Below are 24,238 nucleotides of genomic sequence, written 5' to 3' on the forward strand. Positions count from 1 at the left end.
TATCTCATGGAGCTGCACATTTTGAGTGGTAAAAGGTCAAGGTCATCCTTCAAGGTCAGAGGTCAAATATATGTGGCCCAAATCGCTTATTTTATAAATACTTTTGCAATATTGAAGATAGAAACTTGATATTTGGCATGCATGTGCATCTCATGGAGCTGCACATTTTGAGTGGTGAAAAGTCAAGGTCAAGGTCATCCTTCAATGTCAGAGGTCAAATATATGTGGCCCAAATCGCTTATTTTATGAATACTTTTGCAATATTGAAGATAGCAACTTGATATTTGGCATGCATGTGTATCTCATGAAGCTGCACATTTTGAGTGGTGAAAGGTCAAGGTCAAGGTCATCCTTCACAAGGTCAAGGTCATCCTTCAAGGTCAAACATCATATAGGGGGACATTGTGTTTCACAAACACATCTTGTTTTTTGCAGATTTTCAATCCAGTGTTTTTCACCTTTTTGGGAATGGAACCTGGTCCCTTTGGATTTTGAAAAATCACATTGTTCTGGCTTAAATTGGGAAGTGACTGTTGCTGTCTTTTTATTAACAAAAGCTAAAAAATTGAGAATAAAATATGTATATAAATTTACTAAAGTTTAACTTATTATAGTTTATACAGGCCACAAATTTTATTTGAACGAATAAACACACACTCCAACAGTCGTAAATAATTGTACTGCAGTTTTTCTGTCTGCATTGTATCACCAGAATTGAATATAGAGGTATTAAAGGATTTTTGAATTGCTTGGTACCTAATGGTATTTTTAGTTTCATTTTAGCTCGGTGGTTTTCGGAGAAAACCTATGGTATTGTCATAGCCAGCTTGTCGTGTCCGTCGTCGTCCGCGTCCTGCTAAAACCTTAACATTTTGTCAAGGTTTTGAATATTGGCTCTTAAATCAAAGTGCTTCAACCTACAACTTTTAAACTTCATATGTAGCTACACCTTGATGAGTTCTACATGCCACACCCATTTTTGGGTCACTAGGTCAAAGGTCAAGGTCACTGTGACCTCTAAAAAAAATAAATAACAAATTCTGACAAGGTTTCATCTATTCAAAAATGCACCCGCAGCCGAGCCTGGCACCCGTTATGCGGTGCTCTTGTTTGGAAAAATGTTCAGTTTCAGTTCTCAGTTGGCCTGATTGACACTGGCTGAGATTTGAGATCATCAACAATTTTAGTTTTCTTCAAGTCATACATTCACAATTGCAGGCATCCATGAGGCTGAGAACCTTGTTTGATTTGTTGTGAAGAACCTACTAATGTGATTGATTTTATATACAGAACTAGATTATTTTTACTTTTATTTGAAAAGCAAAAACTTAGCCAAATTTTTTCAATCTACATAGAGAAAAGTAATGTTTTCCAATAATTAAACTGAGATTCAAGAGAAAGCTGATCAGAAGCCTATTTCTTAAAATTTGACCTTCGCTATTTGCTGGAGGCAAAATTATAATGATCATCAAAATCTTGCTGCATATTACGAAAATCATGTAAAATGCCTGCAGGGTCAAATTTTGAAGTTTTGACTTACTCCGCTGGCTAATTACTTAACTGCATCGCATGTACACATAGCAACCTGTTTGGTTTTACATGGGAAGGAGACATATTATTAATTTGCTAGGGATGCAGTTTTGTGTCTGGCTCAAATTGTTACTGACTGGCTTCTTTCAGTAGGATTACCATGTTTTGCAGTTCACTGTATTTACAATATATATTCATGATCAAGTGCAGTGATTTTTTTTTGCCCCAAATTACAGCCTCTTACAGGCTGTTTCTTAATTGCAAAAAGTTAAGCATTATTGTTTCCAAATCGCATTTTTTTCCCAGAAATGTGACCAAAATTTCCCCAAAAATATGCCAAACTTTTCTAATAAACTGAATACCTGGTTTATAGAGTTTGTTAAACAGCAATTTAATTCCCAGTTTATGTTATTAATTTTAAAAATCAGTTAAACATGCACTTATTCACAATTGGTATACTTTTATTTATGACATTGTGTATTTTGTAATGTTTAATTTTCCTTAAGTCATGGTATATAGCGCTTTTTTATGCCCCCTTTCGAAGAAAAGGGGGCATATAGTGATCAGACTATCTGTCTGTTTTTCCGTCACACTTTGCGTTTAGGTTTCGAAAAATGCTCATAACTTTTATGTCCCTTGAGATATAACCTTCATATTTGGTATGCATGTGTATATGGACAAGGCCTTTCCATACGCACACAGATTTTTACCCCTGTGACCTTGACCTTGAACTTAGGGTCTGCGTTTAGGTTTCGAAATCTGCGTTTAGGTTTCAAAAAATGCTCATAACTTCTATGTCCCTTGAGATATAACCTGCATATTTGGTATGCATGTGTATATGGACAAGACCTTTTCATACGCACACAAATTTTTACCCCTGTGACATTGACCTTGAACTTAGGGTCCGCGTTAAGGTTTCGAAATCTGCGTTTAGGTTTCGAAAAATGCTCATTCCTTCTATGTCCCTTGAGATATAACCTTCATATTTGGTATGCATGTGTATATGGACAAGGCCTTTTCATACGCACAAAAATTTTACCCCTGTGACCTTGACCTTGAACTTAGGGTCTGCGTATAGGTTTCGAAATCTGCGTTTAGGTTTCAAAAATGCTCATAACTTCTATGTCCCTTGAGATATAACCTTCATATTTGGTATGCATGTGTATATGGACAAGGCCTTTCCATACGCACACAAATTTTGACCCCTGTGACCTTGACCTTGAACTAAGGGTCCGCGTATAGGTTTCGAAATCTGCGTTTAGGTTTCGAAAAAAGCTCATAACTTCTATCAGGCGTTTATAGGGGGCATAAGTCATCCTATGGTGACTGCTCTTGTTTCCTAATCAAAAAGGCACAGGCTGCAAAATGTAAACCAAAAAAAGATCATTGGAATGCTGTACTAAGTCTGCAGTGCTCCAGCTAGGATTTGAAAAGGAAGGAAAGGGGAGCTTTTTTTGTCAAAAGGGCACTTTGGACGCGCATTATTTTGTCAAAAGGGCACTTTTGAGCGCACAGGCGTTTCTGGAATGCTTCCTCTTGCATGTTAATTTATATGTTATTAACAATTGTTAGAATATATTATTCCCATTAATATTAAACATTTTTTATTTTTTTAAGGGCAGGGGGGGGCCCTAGGAAGGGCAGGGCGCAGGTTCGGGAGGGCAGGGCGGGGCGCCCTTTAATTTAGGCCTAGCTGGAGCACTGGTCTGTGTTGAAACTGTAAGGGCACTCACCACCCAATTTTTCTGTCTTCAACTTGTTCAAGGACAAATACTGGTCAAACGTGTGGACAATTTGAAGAAAACAAGTTGGATTGCATGCTAATCATCGTGTGATATGAATTACAAATTTTGTTTTATGAATACTCGTGAAAATAGTCAGACGTTATAGAATTGAAAATTATGATAACATAATAGACAAATAAACAACAATTCATTGGTTTAGGCTGTGGTCAACATGAGAAATATATTTGGGCTTTGATCTGTGAAAAGGGGATAATGCATTTGCGTAAATTGTAGTCGCAGGTTAGCCTGTGCAGTCCTCACAGGCTAATCACGGACGACACTTTCCGCTTTTATGATATTTTTCGTTTGAAGAAAGTCACTTCTTAACAATAATCAAGTTTATGCTGAATGTGTCGTCCCTGATTTGCCTGCGCAGACTGCATAGGCTAATCTGGGATGACACTTTCCACACATGCATTAAGCCCCCTTTTTCACAGAGCTCGGCTCATTTGATAATTAAGAACAGATGGTTAGCACCCGTAATATGTATTTTCTGAATATAGCACCATAAATGTCTTCAGGTTCCATGTTTTGTATGATCAGTGAGTACGATTATGATGTGCATGCTGGAAACCAAATGTTTAACAATCATCCTTCTCTCAATATTAATTTACACGATACCTGTTATTATCACATTATATGCAATCTTTCAATAGTAACTAACTGTTTGTCAGTAGTTTTTTGACTATTTTCTTATAGTTGATTGTGGACGAGAACCTTTAAATTTGTAAGGTGGACTTGCCCAAAGACATTTGAATCATTTTGATGTGACCACACAATCTTTCAACACTTTGTTTGAATTCATGGGTGTGACTGGATGCATTTGTATTGCATGCTATTTTGCATGCTTTCAATAGAATGCACAATCTCATGTGAAATGGTTGTGGACAATATGATGGTTACACTACACCAAAATATCAAAACTCTAGCTGAAGTCTTCAAAACCACAAAAGCAAGTTGTGTCAGTTTTGCTTGGTGTAACGTGTATTTGATATTCCTCACATACAAGCGGGTTAAACTTGTGTTGATCCTTGATCGTTTACAATTTTTTCTCTTTGCGTGATAAAATCTGAAAGTAATATGTCACAATCTGAAATTTATCTGTCACATTCAACCCTTCCCATTCTGGTCATTCACCAAACTCGACTTGTAAGCTTGCACACCCACTCATTATTGTTATAAATAGTTTTGTATTTTATTATAAATCAAATATTAAGTTTAAAACTGTTGGTGGCTTGTCAAATAATGAATTAACTTACAATTCATGGCCATAATTATGTAAAACATTGCAATGTATTACCTAGAAAAAATACATTGTAATTGATAATTGCATACATTAAAATGTTCCTGTATTTTCTATGTGATATGCAAATAAAAGGAGCTTATTTCTTGTGAGTATTACTTTAAAAGAAATTAATGTCAAAACCATTTTTTAAATCTTATTTAGAGCTTTAGTTTTTAGGTTTGGCTCATGTTCTAAAGCCTCTATTGTATTAATTGCATATCTTATATTGTAACTTGATCAAATGTAGAAAATGAGCTCTTGTGCAAATAAATAATCTGTGCTCAATGGTCACCCTCTCAAGAGTTGATATGTTCACTGTATCTCCTGAGTTTGATAGAGTGGTTTAAACATTTTGTATCCACAAGTAGGACTTTTAATTGATTAAAGAAAGTTTATCAATTTGAATAGATACATGTAGGTTTATTGCCCATCATGGTTTCTTGAGCACCATTCTTTGTGGCTGTTAATATGGCAATAATGGCAATAATTTGTCCACTCGCAAATACCCATCGGCCCAGTGGATTAAAGCACAACTGTATAGTACAGTTGGGGTGTTGTGGTGTTTGGGTGTGTCTACTTAAGGTCATAATATACTAAAAGATTTCTGTAACAAATTCAATCAATGTAAAAGCAACAACTTCAACGAAAAATAAAGTAAAACTTTTGCGCGTAGACACTCTCATAACCATACTTTTTCTTAAAGAGCATTTGAAGCCAAATTTATTTAAACAATAAAAAAGAAAGGTCATGCAGTATGTAAAAAGGAACTTGACGCGAATCAATGGTCACTGTTTTATGGCCATCTTTTTACCAGCTTATTTCCAGTTGAAAAGGGTTTCATGCCATCTGTCAAAGTCTTATGTAGTCTCCGACCTAAAAGCAAAACAGTGATTTTTTAGTACACTACAATGTTTTTCCTACCATATGCACACAGAAATATTAAAAAATTAAGTCATGGCAAGTGCCCCTACAGATAATATCATGTTCCCTATTTTAGAGAGTACAGCATGGAACACCAAAAAGATTTAGTATACTGTAACCTATTAACAGTGGCCAGGTTTATTGGGTGTTCTGTGGTGACTGGGTGTGTCAATTTAACAGTGGCCAGGTGAATTGGGTGTTCTGTGGTGTCTGAGGGTGTGACCAGTGCTTGAAAGCAGATGCACAGTATAAATGTGTGGTTGTATAACTGCATTAATCCCATTAAGAGTCATTCCCTTTCTAGCCCTACCTTCACTGTGATGACCCCAAGCTTAATGTAACTTCATGTCTTAGCTTTCATTGAAAATTCATGATACTACATAATATACATGTAACTGTTGGAGTTTTTTCTGTTTGAAGAACAAGTTTGCATTACACAAAGTATATATTTCAATGGAACTGTATGCATCACACAAAGTATATATTTCAATGGAACTGTATGCATCACACAAAGTATATATTTCAATGGAACTGTATGCATCACACAAATTATATATTTAAATGGAACTGTATGCATCACACAACGTATATATTTCAATGGAACTGTATGCATCACACAAAGTATATATTTTAATGGAACTGAGTCTTATTTGTTAAAACAAAACTCAGATCCATCAAACAAAAATATGTGTTCTAGGTACGTACAATTACTATCCAGTTACACAAATAAACAGCCTGCAACTGTTGCAATAGAATGCAGTTACATGTAATGTTCAAGTAATTAGACATTTTACATGAATCTCATATAAATGACATAAAAAAAGGCAATTATTGTCCTGTTTTCTCCATTTTTTTGCACTTTCCTGTATGATAATTATTGTCTAGCTTAGATCTCTGAACAGAAAGTGTTATAATTCTTCTGTAATTGTCCGGGGGAATTCCTGAAAACGCCTTAATAAAATGCTGTCAGATTTTTCCAAGGGACCTTGATCAATACATGTATAAGGCTGAAATTTCAGTCAGTATGGAGGGTCCAGCCACATTGTTGCTGTATGGTGGAATGCCAGGATCAATATTAGATAGTGAGTCTTGTTTTTTTGGGGAAAGATTTTCTTTTCTTTGTCAGAAACTGTGAAGGAGTAAAATGGAATTGAGCTGCACTCTGGGAAAATGGGGCTTAATGCATGTACGTTCAGTAACATCCCCGATAAGCCTGTGCAGTCCTCAAAGGCTAGAAATGGAAACCACTTTGCTTTTTTATGTTCTTTATTTTATTGAGGTTTCTTCGAAGTGAAAATCAAGTTTAGATGAAAAGTGACGCACATGATAAGCTTTTGCAATGTGCACAGCCTAATTGGGACGACACTTTACCCACACACATTAAGCCCAGTTTGTTCCCAGAGCAAGCTTGAATTCAATGTTGTGCTTTGATGGATCGAATGATGACACTGTTTACTCATATGATCATGAAGAAAGAAGCTTTATATGTGTGTGTGGTCGATTTGAATCAAGTTTATTATCAAGGGATGTATGTGTTATAATTGTGTTTTTCTGATGTTCATCAAGGAAGTCAGTCAGCACTGTTAATATGTTATGTGCGGAGCCTTTTCAAGTGTTACTTAGCAACACAGTGCTTTAGTCACTTTAGAAGTATCGAAAGTTGGCATGAAGTTTGAATAATATATTAAATGATTAATTCTGCATATATATATATATATGTTTGCTGAAATCATTTGATGTGCCATGCAAAAAATGGCGTCACTGAAATCGGTGTAGTTTGTATAAGTTCTGCAATAGAAAGAAGTGTGTAATGCGCATGAAAGAGCATGACTTGTGAATTATGTTTCGTGGTTATATGAAAGGGTAAATATTGTTTCAGACTGGTTTTATTATTCTGTGTTATGAATGTTTGCAGTTGTTTTCTCGTGGCTTTATTATGTATGTTGAATAGGTTTTGACATAGCTAGCTTAAATATTAATTTATTCCATTGTAAATTAGTATGGCTTGTCACAACATGAATAGAATGAAGCATATTACATTGTAAATCAAAACAATATGTTATTGCTGTGTCAATTGACATATTATACACATACACAGCCGGCAGACCATAACAGGGTAACTTGAGTTTGAGCAGTAATTGACAGGTGACTGACAGATGTGTCAATAGTTTTGTGATTTATTGGTATCATCAAGTGGAGTTTAAAATGCGTTATGTATGATTAAGTTTTAATTAATTCTTCCTTTAATCACAACCTTAGCCCTATTTAATAAACCCTCAACAGAGCTTTTTTCCTGTTTTGTGAAGCGGCCTAATGTCCCACCATTCTGTAAAAAAATGAGTAGAAAACTGTTCAAAATTGTGAAAAAATGAGTCACCAACTGTTCAAAATTATGAAAAAAATGAGTCGCAAACTTTCTTAAATTGTTAAAATTTGAGTTGCCAACTTCTTCAAATTGTGAACATATGAGTTGCGAATTTCCAAAATTTGTGAAAAACGGCTATTCTCACAGAAAGAAAAAGAGCCAAGCTCATTCCATACAATAATGTGAATGTTTAAACATTTATGGATGAAAAAGGAATTGTTAATTTACACAATGTTTAGCTAGCTCATCTGAGCACAAAGTAATCATTGTGAGTTATTGTGATCACCTTACTTCTGGCATCCATCAACGTGTGTCTTTTGTCTTGCGTTTACAACTTTTAGCTACATGTAGCTATGGCGCTTGAGGCCACATAATTTTATCCAATGATGAAGAAATTGCTCTGGTTGTTCATTTTGAAAATATCTAATCTTCAAATCAGTGTTATTTCATCATTTTGGGAATGTGGCGGGGTCCCTTTGAATCGAAAATTTGTGGCGTTTTGACTAAAATTTTGACTAAGTGTTATTGCTGATTCGCTAAAAAATGCTTCAAATTGATAATAGAAGTGTTTTCAGTACTAATTTTACTAAGGTTGAACTTCACAATATATAAACCCAGTTTGAACATTGGTCACATGCTTTCAAAAATGAGGTCAAATCTTTGAAAACCTTGTTATCACTCTTAAGGCAATCTTAATAAAACTTGTTAAGAAAATGTATCATTATAATATCTAGACCAAGTTTGAATCCGGGTCAAATTCTTTTAAAAACTAGGTCACTAGGTCAAATATAAGAAAAAACATGTTATCACCAGGGATCATATTTTTTTGTTTTGTCGGTCCTAGACCGATTGGGGTCATGAAAAACCGATTGAAAATCCCAAACAGTCGGTCCTATTCTGTTTGCTTAAATTCGCATGTCATGAAGTTGATTACACAGTGAACATGCTAACACCCCCTATTTACATTCGTATCTCGATTAGGTGTGATATACCATTCGCTGCAGTCTCTAAACCGGTCAGGACCAGTTTATTGCATGTCAGCCGACTAGTATGACCCCAAGCAGCGAAGATTCGCGCGGTTGTGTATTAGTCATGCGTGAATAACCCGTGTCAATATCAGTCGATAATTTCAATGGCTTATACCTTATTAATCGGTCCGTAATGTGTACTCGTCCACGATAAAATCGTTGACAGTTACTTTGGAGATGGAAATCTTGATGTTATCCTCGTGGAAATTGTGCATTTCATGCATAAAACAGTAAACTTTCATATAAACAAAGAAGAACATCGGATATTCTGCAATAATTGTGGATGGACCTTATACACTGAAAGCACGCGCTGTAACTAAACAAAACATGCCGATACATTTTCCGCCAGCGTAATAATCCGGCAATAAATGAATGAAAGTCGCGGATCTGATCGACAGAACAGCCAAAAGTTATTTTATGGGCGGAACTTCACATGAGTACACACGAAATATAATATACATTGTATAAAGCTTTAGTAATAATCGTGTTAGAATCGAAATAATTCGTGTACTTTATTGTTTGTTGTTGAATAACCACGACCGGAAGTTTAGATGCGTGGTATCAGATCACACAGATTAATAATATTGACAACGATGAAAAAAAGTAAGATAAAACAGTACACGAAACACGGAGCTTATATTGACTCATCTAGAGTCGGTGCACGAAACAACAATGAAATAGCAAATGATAAAACCAATTGAGAAAACTCGTATTTACCGTTTAAAAAAAAGCCTAAGGGAATTTAACTTGTACTTTTATTATACCACCTTCATGAATGGCAAAATCAATCGTATATATTTTAACGTAATTTGTCATGATTTTGTGTATAAATTTTCGGACACATTTTCCCCAGCTATTGTATTTTTACTTGCAAAAAAAGATCATTTTTTAACACCGTATATTCTTATTTTTCCCTTCCATTCTTTAAGCCTTTTAGTGGTGGTAATTGGAGAAATGGTTTATCATCTCAAAGGTTTTGAGTAATCAGGTGGTGATAATTGGACATGATTATCTGCTCAATCGAGTAATGTCATTGAAAATAAGGCACTGGGGGGCAAATGTCCACTTCTAAAATAAGCACTGGGGGGCAAATTTCCCGATGCAAAATAAGCACTGGGGGGCTTATATCCTACCTGTCATTTCTACTGGGGGGATATTGTCCAAATGTTCATTTTTTCATTGGGGGGGTTTTGTCCTGGGGGGCTTATGTCTGGATCCCGTTAAATCCAGACCGATTGATGTTGCCGGAAAATATGATCCCTGGTTATCACCATTGTGGTTCAATTAAAGACAAGTTCAGGGCCATGATGGCCCTCCCCCCTTTTTTTTTTTACCAATACTGAAAATATTATTGAAGTTCAGCGTAGTTTTGGCCTTCTTGCGAACACCCTAGAAAAGAGAATTTGAGTTGTGAAAATTCTAGATTGGAATTTTGTAAAAAAGTGTAAATATTTTTTCAATTATTTAAAAGTGTTAATAAGGAATGGAAACTGATTTAACAATTAATATTAATTATATGGACAATTGACACATGGGGTGCAAACTGGAAGTGTTGTTTTGGAGCCATGTGGATAATATCTTTCCCAAATGGGACCTAAAAAATCCCAATTGAAGCTTTGAAAAAAAGATTATTTTTTCTAAAAGTCTAAAAATGTCATTCATCTCCAAATCACATTCTATAAGTTGAACCTTAAAGAATATAATATTGAACTCACTTAAATTATCAATTTTAAAGTATTTGAAAGCATACAATAAACAATATCAGTTTCCCAATTTTAGTAAAAAGGATGCAATATTTCCCAATCCAAAGGGACCTGGCCCTATTCCCAAAATGGTGAAAAAAACTACCGTAAATCCACGAATATAATACGCCCTCGTGCATAATACGCACCCCCGAGTTTGGTCAAAATTTATCGGTAAAAATTGAAAATCCGAGTAAAATACGCACATAAAAAATCAGTGTCCGAAATCGGCCATTTCCGAAAAAATGTGTCAATATATTTTTGTGCAGTGAAAATAGCAAATCAATTTGGTGTTGTCAACCCCGGTATATTGATCGGGATGTGTTATAGTGCTGGTGTTATGACAGTTGCATAATAAATATCTCTGTCTGTTGTTTATATTACCATTGATTGTTACCGATAACACACGGGCCCCTTGCTGACATCCGGGTCAAGCAGTCATAATTACAAAAGAAAGAAGCAGAGACGCTGTTTTTTGTTTTCACATTTAATTCAATTTGACAATATTCAGGACGATAATAATTATAATAATAATAAAGTAATAAGAAGACGAAATGGTTACTTCCGTTATTATAGTTGTCTAGATGAATTACTTTTTCTTTGTTCGAGTTACAAACTCGATACCTTAATATAACTTAAAATACAATTAAACCGCTCGTGTTTTTCATGATCAAGTTAATTAAAATATGCTGCTGTCATTCAGGCTAGTTTGGTAGTAAAAAACAAATTAATTAATTATCACCTTTCAATTTAATTCGGCAAGCGGCAGACAGGTGTAATAGACTACTATTATTAGCATCATAAAACTAATTATTTAATTACCACTCTTTACTTCAGATATGGTAAATATGCGGTAGAAAGATAAATAGTGGTCAGCTAAGAAATAAATATTAACAGGTATTGTCAGTGTTTTTTTTCATTTGCTAATCTCTTTATACGACTTAGAGTCCAGTCGCTATTTTGTAGGCAGACGACAATATTAACTGTGTATTCAAAGTATACAGTGTCTGCGCATGGATGACCCAATATTATCCGATAGCTCCTCCCGTTCTCACGTTTCATTCGACAACATCATTTCATGTGTAAGCGAGCTCAAGTTTGATTGGCCAGCTACCATGCGCACTTCAATAACAATAAGGTCAAGCGATGTCTCATAATCGGGTACCGACCGGGTTTCGTTTACTGTTCGAATTGCGAACATTTTCATTAAAACAAAGAGACGAATATAGAAAACCAGTCCGATATAAATGGCGGATGTTTGCGATAAAATTTTACTAGATTTTCGCATTTTCACAAATAAGATTTTTATTGAGCCAAATTCTCAATATCTTCGCAAATGACTCAAATGGCGAACGACAGCGCGAGCCCTGTTGCACCCCTTTGATGTAATGGTGTAGTTCAAAATGGCTGCCGCGAAGCGAATAACAGCGATTAAGTTGAAAATTTGCTCAGGAAAAAATTTGTTCTGCTCTAAATTCGTATATTATACGCACCCCCTACTTGAAGAAAAAATCGGCAGGTAAAAAAGTGCGTATTATATTCGTAGATTTACGGTATGAGTACAGAGGTGCATTAGGTCTCAAGAAATTTTAAAGCACATTGTTTTTGGTTATTTAAAATAGCAGTGTCAGCAATAATTGTCTTAAAGCACATTTTAAGTGTAAAATGAACATAATATTTCAAAGTAAAAATTATTTGTAAAGCTTTTAAAAGAAAAAACTGTCTTTATGTATTTGTTAAGGAGAAATCAAATTAATTTAATCTTAGAATGTGTTTACGTACATCAGAAGAAACTAATAACTTGTTTAATAGGAATGAATGAAATTTTAATAGGTAACACTGTCAGTTATCAAGGTTGTTAGATGTCAAATCATATCTGAAAACAATTTGTATCCTGTTGGGTTAGAATAATCATTACACTATACTAACTTATCCACACATTAAAATTTTAATGGAATTTTATCTTAAGTAAAGTGCGCTATCATAAAATACCATTATGTTATTTGCACCGTTTCACCTGTATACAGTGATCATGTTATGTAAAAAGGCTGTTTGCAAGCTGGACTGTAAAATATAACTTTCATTAACATGGGCTGATTGTCTTTACACGACTTTATAAGATTTGAGCAGTTACTTACCAGTGATTTTTTTCACCATTTTGGGAATTGGGCCGGGTCCCTTTGGAATGGGAAAATTTGCTGCGTTTTGACTAAAATTGGGAAATAAGTGTTTTTGTTTTGCTAAAAACGCTTCAAAATGATAATAAAAGTGTTTTCAGTACTATTTTTACTAAGGATGAACTTATATAGATGGGAGTTGAACAAAATATTGAGATCTAAAATTTGGGGGGGGGGGGGGACCTTCCATTGGGAATTTTTAGCTCCAATTTTGGAAAAATATATACTTTTTATGCTCCCCAAAAATTTTTGGGGAGCATATAGTTTTTGTCCTTCTTTCCTTCCTTACTTCCTTACATCCTTCTGTCACACTTTTGTTACAGTTTCTCATAACACCTTCAATACTTTACCGATCTCTTTCATATTTGGCATGTAGGTACCTTGCATGGACCTCTACCTTTTGATGAGGTTTGAGGTCACTTGAGTCAAGGTCACCAAGGCTAATAATAGATTTTTCCGCCACACTTTTGTTACAGTTTCTCATAGCACCTTCAATACTTTACCGATCTCTTTCATATTTGGCATGTAGGTACCTTGCATGGGCCTCTACCTTTTGATGAGGTTTGAGGTCACTGGGGTCAAGGTAACCGAGGCTAATAACAGATTTTTTAGGTGGTTATAAACACATAGATTGACAAAGCACATCATCGGGGAGCATCCATCAGTTTCACTGATATTCTTGTTTCCATTGGGAATGGGGCCGGATACCGGCCCAGATTTTGAATGAAAAAAACCCACTACTTACTGTTTTGTAATTGTACACTTAAGACGGAGAAAGGCGTACATTAACTGAATGTACAACATACATATTTGAAACGTACATTCTGTAAGTTGTCTGAAGTTGAACATTCATTAAAAGTTCTGTTTGGCAACTGTGCTTATATGTTTTGAAAGTGCAAGGAGGTAAAAAGATCAACAGGTAAGTCTGGGTCATAAACCGTGAAATTAATCCGAAAACAGAAAACCAGTGCTGTATCCTCCTAGCAGGGAAAGACTTACTACAGCTGTGTTGCAAGGGTCATTAACCGAATTTGATGTTTTTTTTCATTAAAAAAATAACAAACTGTATTATGTTGTGTGACCATGAGTTTGTCTGGGATTTATAAAGCTTTAATATGCTTGTGGTTTGTAACATTGTGAGAGATCTTTTCAAATTCACAGATTACAGTCTGGTTATTTTGCTTGCCCTATTATTTGTCCCTATGCTTAGTGAACAAGAAGTTTTACTAAGGTGTATAAATGTTTATTGTATACTTCTCAAAATTAAGTATTTTCTTAAGTCAAATCATCAATTCGGAATGTTGAGTCTGGATTTGGGGAAAAAGGTTACATATTACCATTGGGAATATGAATTATATGACAGAATTATAGATATACAATCAGTCAAAACAAAGCCCCCCACATTTCTACATGTAGTTGTTATTTTCTCTTTTGGTAGAATTCATCTTCTACACTATAAGATAAAGTCCCATATGCTTGAAAAGCTGTCAATTACATGTAGTTACACTGGGCTTTATTAATCCCAACTTCCTTGGGACACGGTCATATTTTGTTCTCATTAGTTTTGATAGATTAGTATTTTCCAATGGTTGGATGTTACATAGAGCAGAAACTTGTTTTGAACAATGGACAGTTTTCTTTGATCGCTTTTGAAATTGAAGAATTAGTTTCTGATATGAAGCAAAATGTTTGCCCTTCTTGAAGATTGATGTCTGATTATTGTTCAGTTCAAGAGATTTATAATAGGAGCTTTGATATCTATTTAATATGTCATTCACTTTAATGATATTGATTCTAATTAATGTAACAATATTAACTTAATTGTTTTATTTTCTTGTATATTTTCAGAAATTACCACCATCGACAACTGGACAACTTACAAAATGTGACCATAGCAACAACCTTTGACCTTCCAAAAGGACACTGTGTCCTTCACCTTAAGTAGAAATCTTCCTTTGGAGACCTCTACCCTAAAGTACCCAAACTGGCAACCACAGAAGATTGTACCTTACTGTTACCATTTAGAAAGTCACAGAATATAGTACCCTACTGTTACTCTTAAGAAAATTACAGATGATAATACCTTACTTCAGATTGTTAATTTTTTAGATTGATTGAAGAAAGAAAAACAACAGACCAGAATCAACACGGTTGTGCAAATATTTATTTAAAAAAAGAGAGAAATAGTTGTGGTGTTATGCATAAAATGACAATTTGAATTCATGTTTTTTTAACAGAAAAATTAATCAATATCCGAAAATAGATTATAGGATACAACTACAAGGGAAAGAACGAAGGATATCAGAATATCAGCAAGTAAGGAAGCTTTGATTACCTGGGAGTGTTTGTTATTGGAAAAAAAGTTCTACGAAAAAAATAAATTCTAAAAAATTACCTCTGAAGCTTGGAAAGGAATTTAAATCCCGTCTAATGAGAGGACTATGAGCTTGAAGAACCCGCGCTCATTTGTTTTAATGGCGAGTCGACATCGGAGTGGGAGCGTTGATGACACCCTCGACAGCCCACCCACATCGCCCCCACCCCCCGTACCTGACGAGCCTGAGGCAGAGGTACCCAACTTCCCGCCCATGTACAAGGCAGACTCATTGACGAGGGTGAACAAGCCCGGACATGTTGGCTCCAAGGTAAGCATTGTCGATGGTTACAAATGGGTTATGACAAGAATTAATGATGAACTGACAAATTGAAAATCCCTAGAGAACTTGTTATTCCTCAAAGGTTATTGGTAGATAGAAGTAAATCTTTACGGTCCATCACTGTTGGTCTGTTTGTGGATTTGAACTTCTTGCACATTTCTACAGCAATTAAATATTGGTACTGGCAACAAATTTAGTAATAACTCCCCATGCAGCAAATTTTCATCGAAAAAATATTTTGCAAATGGGGAAAAAAATTTAGAAAAAACTATTACGGGGCTTTGAATTTCAAATAAGTTTTAAAAGTTATTTTTAGCCCGGCTGTTTTCGGAGAAAACCCAAGTTATTGTCATAGCCAGCTCGTTATGTCGTCTGCCGTACTGGCGTTTGCTAAAACCTTGACATTTTGCTCTAAAATCAAAGTGCTTCCACCTACAACTTTGAAACTTCATATGTAGATGTACCTTGATGAGTTCTACATGCCACACCCGTTTTGGGTCACTAGGTCAAAGGTCAAAGTCACTGTTACCTCTAAAATAAATAATCTGGCAAGCTTTCATTTATTCAAAACTTCAGCCGCAGCCGAGCGAGCGTTGGCACCCGTTATGCGGTGCTCTTGCTTGAATAAAGCTTTAAATGATATAATTCTTCAAAGATGGAAACTCTGTGCAGTATGATTAGCATAGAATATATATTAATTATTACAACATCCTACCAATACCATGCAGGTCATAATATTGAATTATATTCTTTTATTTATTTTTTTACAGAAAAGCTTGTCTTATTATGCTTGACTTATTGAAAGATGTTTTTATTATGAATGACCTTTCCTCTATTTGCAGTTTCTTTTGACAAATCTTTTGTTTCATTTGAACCTCACTCTGGGACAAGGGAGATAATTCATATGCATAAAGTGACATTGCAGATCAGGGACGAAACTTTCTGCCTTAACTTAGATTCTTAATTTTCGCTAAGAAGAGATTTACTTTAAAAAAAAACACCTTAAAAAAAGACAAGTGTTCCCCAGCTTACCAGAGGGAGAATCATATCTAGCTTTTGCTTTGTGCTTCTGAAATTGATTTTTTTTTCGGTCCATTGAATATGTGAAAAAATTATTATGTTATAGTTAAGTCTAACATAGTGCTTGCATTATATTGTTGGTGTACAATAGTTTATGAATAATTGGAAATGATAATAACCATAATAACCATTATTATTTATAATTTATTTCTTGTGATTGTGCACAATGTTGTTTTGTGTTCACTTCCTCAATCATATGCTATTATTATGCCAGCTTACTTTATAGGACATGGGGCACATTCTGGCAACTTAAAATACTTGTATTAAGTCCAAAAATTATATTGCGCCAGGAAAAGGGGTATGGATATATATGTTTGGTAATCACGGGAATGCTTCGTTTGAAACAAGACAATAATTAGTATTTTTTTGTAAGTATTGGTTTAATTATAATGTTAAATGCAACATAATATAAAATGGAATTTCATTATTTAATGACCTACTTGTTTTATTGTGTGTCAAATTCACAATTGACCATCACATGGCACCCACACATTAGGGGTATTTGAGCTATTTCATGAAGATAAAAAAAATGGCTTGGGGTTTATAGTTGAAATTGTATTACTTTTATGAAGAAAGTCAAAGATTAGTTTGGTTTTAAAACAAGCCTCTCTCTGGGAAAATGGGGCTTAATGCATGCGGTTAAAGTGTCATCCCAGATTAGCCTGGGATGACATTTTCTGCTTTAATGAAATTTTTATTTAAATGAAGTATTTTTTAAACAAAAAAATCCACTAAAAAATGAAATCTCTGTCATAGATTAGTCAGGACAGACTGCACAGGCTAATCTAGGACAGCCTTTAATGCACCTGCATTAAGCCTGGTTTTCCCATAGTGGGGCTCAAAGGCTCTATAGCCCTCATAGTTATTCTCCCAATGGCCAGATATTTAAACATTTTGTTTTCAAAGGTTATACCATGTATGTGCAAAGTGATGCAGTTATTTGTGGGTTTGATAAAAACTGATACTACCTTCTTTCTGTTTTGTTCTGTTCAGTTATGTTTTTTCTGGCTAACCCATTTAATGTGTTACTATTTTTAGCCTGCTGAGGTGGGTATTTCATGCATTCTATTGACACCAATTCTTGTTGGCATTTGTGCATATTAATAGTTTGAGTTTTGGGGATCCGTTTATATGAAGCATCCTGTGTGTTTCTTAAGATGTATTTAATGCTTTGAACTCAAGTGCCCAACAATAAAGAAGGCATGAATAGTATAACTGATCAAGGACCATGAATTTTTTAATTAGAAATATGGTGCATTTAGATAATAATGTACAAATGGCAGAACACAAGATGCTTTATTGAACTTATCAATTTGTCTGTATTGAATCTCTGCAACCCTCTTTTGTACATTATTTTTTTATCAGTCTGTATTGAATCTCTGCAACCCTCTTTTGTACATTATTTTTTTATAAGTAAATACCCAGTGACCAAACAGTCTGTAAATAGTGTTCTACAGACACTATTTTTCATTCGACTATACTGCTAGATATAAATATTTACCAATCACTGTTTGTCACTGATTTCTCAAGCATGTTCTGTGATTCAGGTTTACCTTGCATCTGACATAGATTTCCAAAGCATCTGCACTGTGACATAGATTTCCAAAGCATCTGCACTGTGACACAGATTTCCAAAGCATCTGTTATGTGACATAGATTTCCAAAGCATCTGCTATGTGACATAGATTTCCAAAGCATCTGCACTATGACATAGATTTCCAAAGCATCTGCACTATGACATAGATTTCCAAAGCATCTGCACTGTGACATAGATTTCCAAAGCATCTGCACTGTGACATAGATTTCCAAAGCATCTGCTCTGTGACATAGATTTTCAAAGCATCTGATCTGTGACATAGATTGCCAAAGCATCTGCACTGTGACATAGATTTCCAAAGCATCTGCTCTGTGACATAGATTTCTAAAGCATCTGCACTGTGACATAGATTTTCAAAGCATCTGCAGTGTGACATCAATTTCCAATCCAGCGATTTTCCTTGTCCAATTGGGAAAAGTACCTGTACCGGTCCAATTGGGAAAAATTGAGTCGTGAAAACCTCAAAATTGGGAAAAATCGAGTCGTGAAATCCTTAAATTGGGAAAATCGCGTCGTGAAGTTTGGGTCTTATTGAATACATCATAAAGTTCAAACTAAATTGAAAATACCCATTAGAATAATCATTTGCAGGCATGCCTTAATGACCATTACTTAAAGTAATGAAGTTGATATAAATAACAAAATATTATATAGAAGACACAAAATCAATTACTAGTTGTTTTAATCTCTTATAAAGCAATGTCTCTCGCTTTCATTTTTTTGAAAATTTCAACAATCTTTGATGTTTGATCATCACTCAGTTGCTGGCATCCCTCTTTGCACAGCATCATTAGAGCTGTCAATGTGTCCTGTGATAGATGGTTCCGATTGGTCGTGCAAAGATTGTTCATTAGACTGAACAACCTTTCCACAGAGGCAGTGCTGGAGGGCATTTTAAACTACGATAAGGTTTCAAACCGAAGTCAAACAGTACGCTGGCTGCCTGACAAAAGAACCGCAAACAGTAACGACTCTATTGATTGAACGCGCTGAATAATAAAACCAGATATTAATCGAGCGCATGGTTACACACAACTATACGATTTCCTTTGTTCGCTCGCCGAAAGTTTGGTTTTGTTACGAAACTTTCGATCGTTTTGAGAAAAAATTCGGACGCTGATTGGGATTTTTTCAGATGTCGATTGGGAATTTGGGAATTTTTGCTTGATTGGGAAAGTACCGTTTACCGGTACTTTATAAAGAAGGAGGAAAATCGCTGCAATCGTATAATCTGTGACATAGATTTTTAAAGCATCTGCTCTGTGACATATTTTTTTCAAAGCTTCTGCACTGTGACATAGATTTCCAAAGCATCTGCAATTTGACATAGATTTCCAAAACATCTGCTCTGTGACATAGATTTTCAAAGCATCTGCTCTGTGACATAGATTTCAAAAGCATCTGCACTGTGACATAGATTTCCATAGCATCTGCACTGTGGCATAGATTTTCAAAGCATCTGCTCTCTGACATAGATTTTAAAAGCATCTGCTCTGTGATATATATTTTAAAAGTTTCTGCACTATTTTCAAAGCATCTGCTTTGCGACATATATTTTCAAAGCATCTGCTCTTTGACAGATTTTCAAAGCATCTGCTCTGTGACATTGATTTTCAAAGCATCTGCTATGTGACATAGATTTTCAAAGCATCTGCTCTTTGACAAAGATTTTCAAAGCATCTGCTATGTGACATAGATTTTCAAAGCATCTGAACTGTGACATAGATTTACAAAGCATCTGCACTGTGACATAGATTTACAAAGCATCCACACTTTGCAATAGATTTCCAAAGCATCTTCACTGCTTTACATAGATTTGCAAAGCATCTACTCTGCTTGACTAAGGATTTACAGGCATCTTCACTATGAAACTTAAATATTAATCACATCAAGGCAGGGTGCAGAAGGCTCAGGGTATTTACTCCGCCTCAAGGTCATGGTCAAATATGAAGGTCAAATGGGTCATTGATTCGTCTGTCCTTTGGAGTGCCTTGTTTGCTGATAACATAAATACTTTCATTGTTTGGCCAAAAATTTAATGGCTTATATATCTTTAATGATAACTTAATGTGTAATACTTAAAATTATTCTTTGTGGTTTAATACAGACAGACTTTTTTTACAGTGTTCTTACAATGGTGATTGTATATAACATTGTTATTGGTTTTTGTTTCTCACATTTAAACCCCTTATTTACCATCCTGAACATTTATAATCCCAAGTCCATTTCGGTAACATTTCATTCCTTGTAGCAATTATATGGTGAGTGGTCCTACTGTAATATACAAATCATAAATGTGGTTATGCCCCCTTTCGAAGAAAAGGGGGTATATAGTTTTCGCACTGTCTGTCAGTCTGTCACACTTTTCGTGTCTGCTCTCTAATTCAAATAGTTTTCATCCGATCTTTATGAAACTTGGTCAGAAGTTGTATCTAGACAATATCTAGGTCAAGTTCGAATATGGGTCATGCCGGGTCAAAAACTAGGTCAGGGGGTCGAAAAAACAAATCAAGGGAAGTAGTAAGCTTTAAATGGACATAACTATCTGACCTGCCAAATTATATATTTGTGTTAAATAAATCAAAGTGGTGCAGTAGGTGGCATTGTTTTTCTGACAAACACATTGTGGTAAAAGGTCAAGGTCATCCTTCAAGGTCTAAGGTAAAAAAACAAATCCAAGGGTAGTAATAAGCTTTAAAGGGAGATAATTATTCAATATTGAACATAGCAACTTGATATTTGGCATGCATGTGTATCTCATGGAGCTGCACATTTTGAGTGGTGAATCTACAGTCACAGTAGTGGCTTGTAATTATTTGCTACTAAAAATAGAGATTTGTAAGAGACAATTATTTTCAAGGGAAGTAATTTATATATTTATAAATCTCAGATTATATATTTCCTTACCAAGAATTTAAGTTTTTTTCACAGTTACTGTACAGATTTTTGATTTTGATTATTTATAACTCAAATGATTGATTTGTAAATTATTTTTTTTAAATGATATTATCATTTCTGTACTAATTAGTGAATGGTAGGTTCATTACATACCGGTACCTGTGGACTTATGTCCAGTGCTCACACTGGCCTTCAGAAAATAATAGCCATAATGATTTTGCTTAAAAAAAAAAAAATAGCCAAAACCGATGCGGTCTTTTCTGCAAAATGGTACTGAAGGCAAAAAGAAAAAAACAATGAATCTCATTTTATCTATGTTTTATTAAATGTATATCTATTGGATTTAAGTTATAATATATATATATATATATATATATATATATATATATATATATATATATATATATATATATATATATATATATACTTGAAAAAAGCATTATATAAGTGTGTCATTTTTATATAAAATATCATGGTTTTACAATAAAAAATACAATCAAGGTTATGGGTGCGACTTAACAAACCAGATATCAGCTACAGTAAAATACACATGAGAATAAAGGGCAGAGCCCCCACCCCACCCAGAGCCCTTAATAATTATACTTTTTTTATAAAGATTTTCCAATTGCAATTTTTTTGTGAATTCAATTCAAAATATTATAATCCACACCTTCCGTATCACTGCATGTGTATTCGTCTTTCTATTTTTTTAATTATGAACGTGGAAAATAAATAATAATCGACGAAAAAAATAAAGTATCCGAAAACGGGAATCCGAAAAATTGTACGCGTTTTGCGCATGAAATAAAATGTGCATATCGTTCGACTGCTTTATCTCTTAACACGACGTTTGCCATCGGCCGCTATATGTAGGCCAATATCAACTGTAAATGATTTATTCCAACAATAACACTTTCGCAATGCCGGTAATGTTTACATCAAATAACGTCACAGTGCGTGAGTTAACATACACCACCTCAGTTCAGGCTTCCTGAAAAGGCCGGTCCTCCGGTCTTGTCCGGCAAAATTCTTTACGGTCCGGCGAAATTTCTAATATCGCCGGTCCTTGTGACAGGCAAACAAATGACTTAATACCGAAAAGTCATACTAGCCAAAAGAACGATAACACCCAATTAGAATAACTCTTTTCGTTAGTTTCGAGCCTTTTTGTAATTAAGAACACTATCGCGTCACTAGTTCTTAGGAGTGCTCTCCCTTTGTTTTGTTTTTTTGAGAACGTCAATTTGATTGGTCCGATTATTACCATCTATCCATTTACAAAGGTTGTAACAAAAAACTACACATGGAAAAAATGCTTATACAAATGATCGAAATTGTCAAATTTGAAGTTGTCATCATCATATGTAAGCAATGTTTTGCTTTATGTATCGTCGGAACGCATAAAATAACACAGAAATGTGCTTATATCAGTGTAATATCGCATTATCATTTTATTTTTGATAATATAAAACAGATAGTTTGGTAAAAGATTGATATTGTACGGAGAATATATAAGAGTATATTTTGTACAAGTTGACTACATAATTACATATTATATTGAATGAATCACATATTTTAAAATTACAGTGTGTTACATTTGCATAAGAACACATAATGATTTGATGTTATATGTTCCAAAATCAATTACTTATAGTTGTCCAATACTTATACACAGGCTGCACATTGCAATAAATATGAGTTAAACTTTACTAAATTCTTCAGTTATAAACTCGCGCTGTTCGGACAGGTGAATTTTTGTCCGGACAGGCAAACTTTTCCAGCAGCCTGTCCTGTTGACAGGCACCTTTTGGGACTTTTCAGGAAGCCTGTCAGTGTAATTCCAAACACGTGTTTCGTTAAAATTAGATCTAGCTGGCCATGGCATATGCCAGGTCCCTTTGAATTCGCAGCGTTTTGACTAAAATTGGGAGATTTGTGTTTTTGCTGTTTTGCTAAAAAATGCTTCAAATTGAGAATAGACGTGTTTTTCAGTATTATATTTTACCAGGTTACCTGGTTAAAAATTGAAATCATTATCACACATCAAGAAATGTTAAAGCAGACGACAAACAGCGGTAATTACGGGGATAATTAGTTGATGGCGAGTAAATAATTATTTCATCAAGCAATGTTCAACGTAATCTAATTGCAGAAAAAAACGGTGTGAAAAACAAAACCAGCTGACAATATTCGCGGCGATTTTCAATTAACAAAGATCTTACTGTTACCGATAATTAGTAAAGCACGGGTGATTAAAGACGTTTTTTCCGAAATATATCACGTACTGCTGTCGGACACTGATTGAGAAAAAACGCTCTCAGCCACGATGTCGCAGAAGTTATTGACGCGTGTATGACAATACACAGGGTCGTCTCGACTTTGTACACAGGCAATCTCGTTATCGAATTTTCCTGCTTGATGGCCCGATTTACAGGTGTTTTGCACTCGCCGGACAACTTTTAGAGGCTTTTTTATGTAGGCGGATAAAATAATCGCCATTTTTTCTTGACAATTTTAAGAAATAATAGCCAGTTGGATAAAATAATCGCCAATGGCAATAATGTCTGGCAGCAGCGTGAGCACTCAGTGTTTTTTTTCACCTGTAGGGGAACGGTGGCGGGGCCCATCCAAAGGGAAAAAACGCGTCGTTTTTTAGGAAAAGGGGAAAATTAAAAATTCACTCTTTTATATTTTATGATATTTATTACATGAATAAGCATGTATGTATGAATGTAATATTAACAGCTGAATGTCTCAGTCCTTTTTCTTACATATATATCAATGATATTTTCAACATTAGTTTCAGACAGTTCAGCCGTCATGCACAGTCTCAGTTTTCCTAGCCAATTTGAGTCTAATTGGGATTTTTTAAACGATAAAATTGCAAATTTAAGCATTTTTTATCAATAGATTGGACCAAATTGGAATGTTTTGATCAACAAATATTGACACAATATAAATACATCAGACCTTTTCCTGACATTTTGGGAAAAAATGCAATTCATGTGAAAAGTCCACTGATTTGGGAAAAACTAATTAAATATTACTCTTTATAATAATAAAAAATATTTATTATAGTTATATACTTTGTAAGTTGTTTATGAAATACATTTGAGATATATTTATCATTAGACAGTTCTTTCTATAAAAAAAAGTGTTTTTTTTTTGTTTTGT

At 34.7% G+C, this 24,238-nt stretch overlaps 1 protein-coding gene across 5 annotated transcripts in view; it reads left to right on the forward strand.

Annotated features, from left to right (window-relative positions):
• Positions 1-24,238, forward strand: part of LOC127848793 (neurabin-1-like) — a 142,118-nt gene that overhangs the window by 3,889 nt on the left and 113,991 nt on the right. For all 5 annotated transcript variants that reach the window (XM_052381417.1, XM_052381419.1, XM_052381420.1 and 2 more), the window contains exon 2: positions 14,681-15,477. In XM_052381417.1, the coding sequence (XP_052237377.1) occupies positions 15,274-15,477 (204 nt within the window). In that variant the 5' untranslated portion in view covers positions 14,681-15,273. The remainder of the gene's footprint in view (positions 1-14,680; positions 15,478-24,238) is intronic.

Source organism: Dreissena polymorpha, chromosome 10 (assembly GCF_020536995.1).
Source record: "Dreissena polymorpha isolate Duluth1 chromosome 10, UMN_Dpol_1.0, whole genome shotgun sequence".
NCBI lineage: Eukaryota > Metazoa > Mollusca > Bivalvia > Myida > Dreissenidae > Dreissena > Dreissena polymorpha.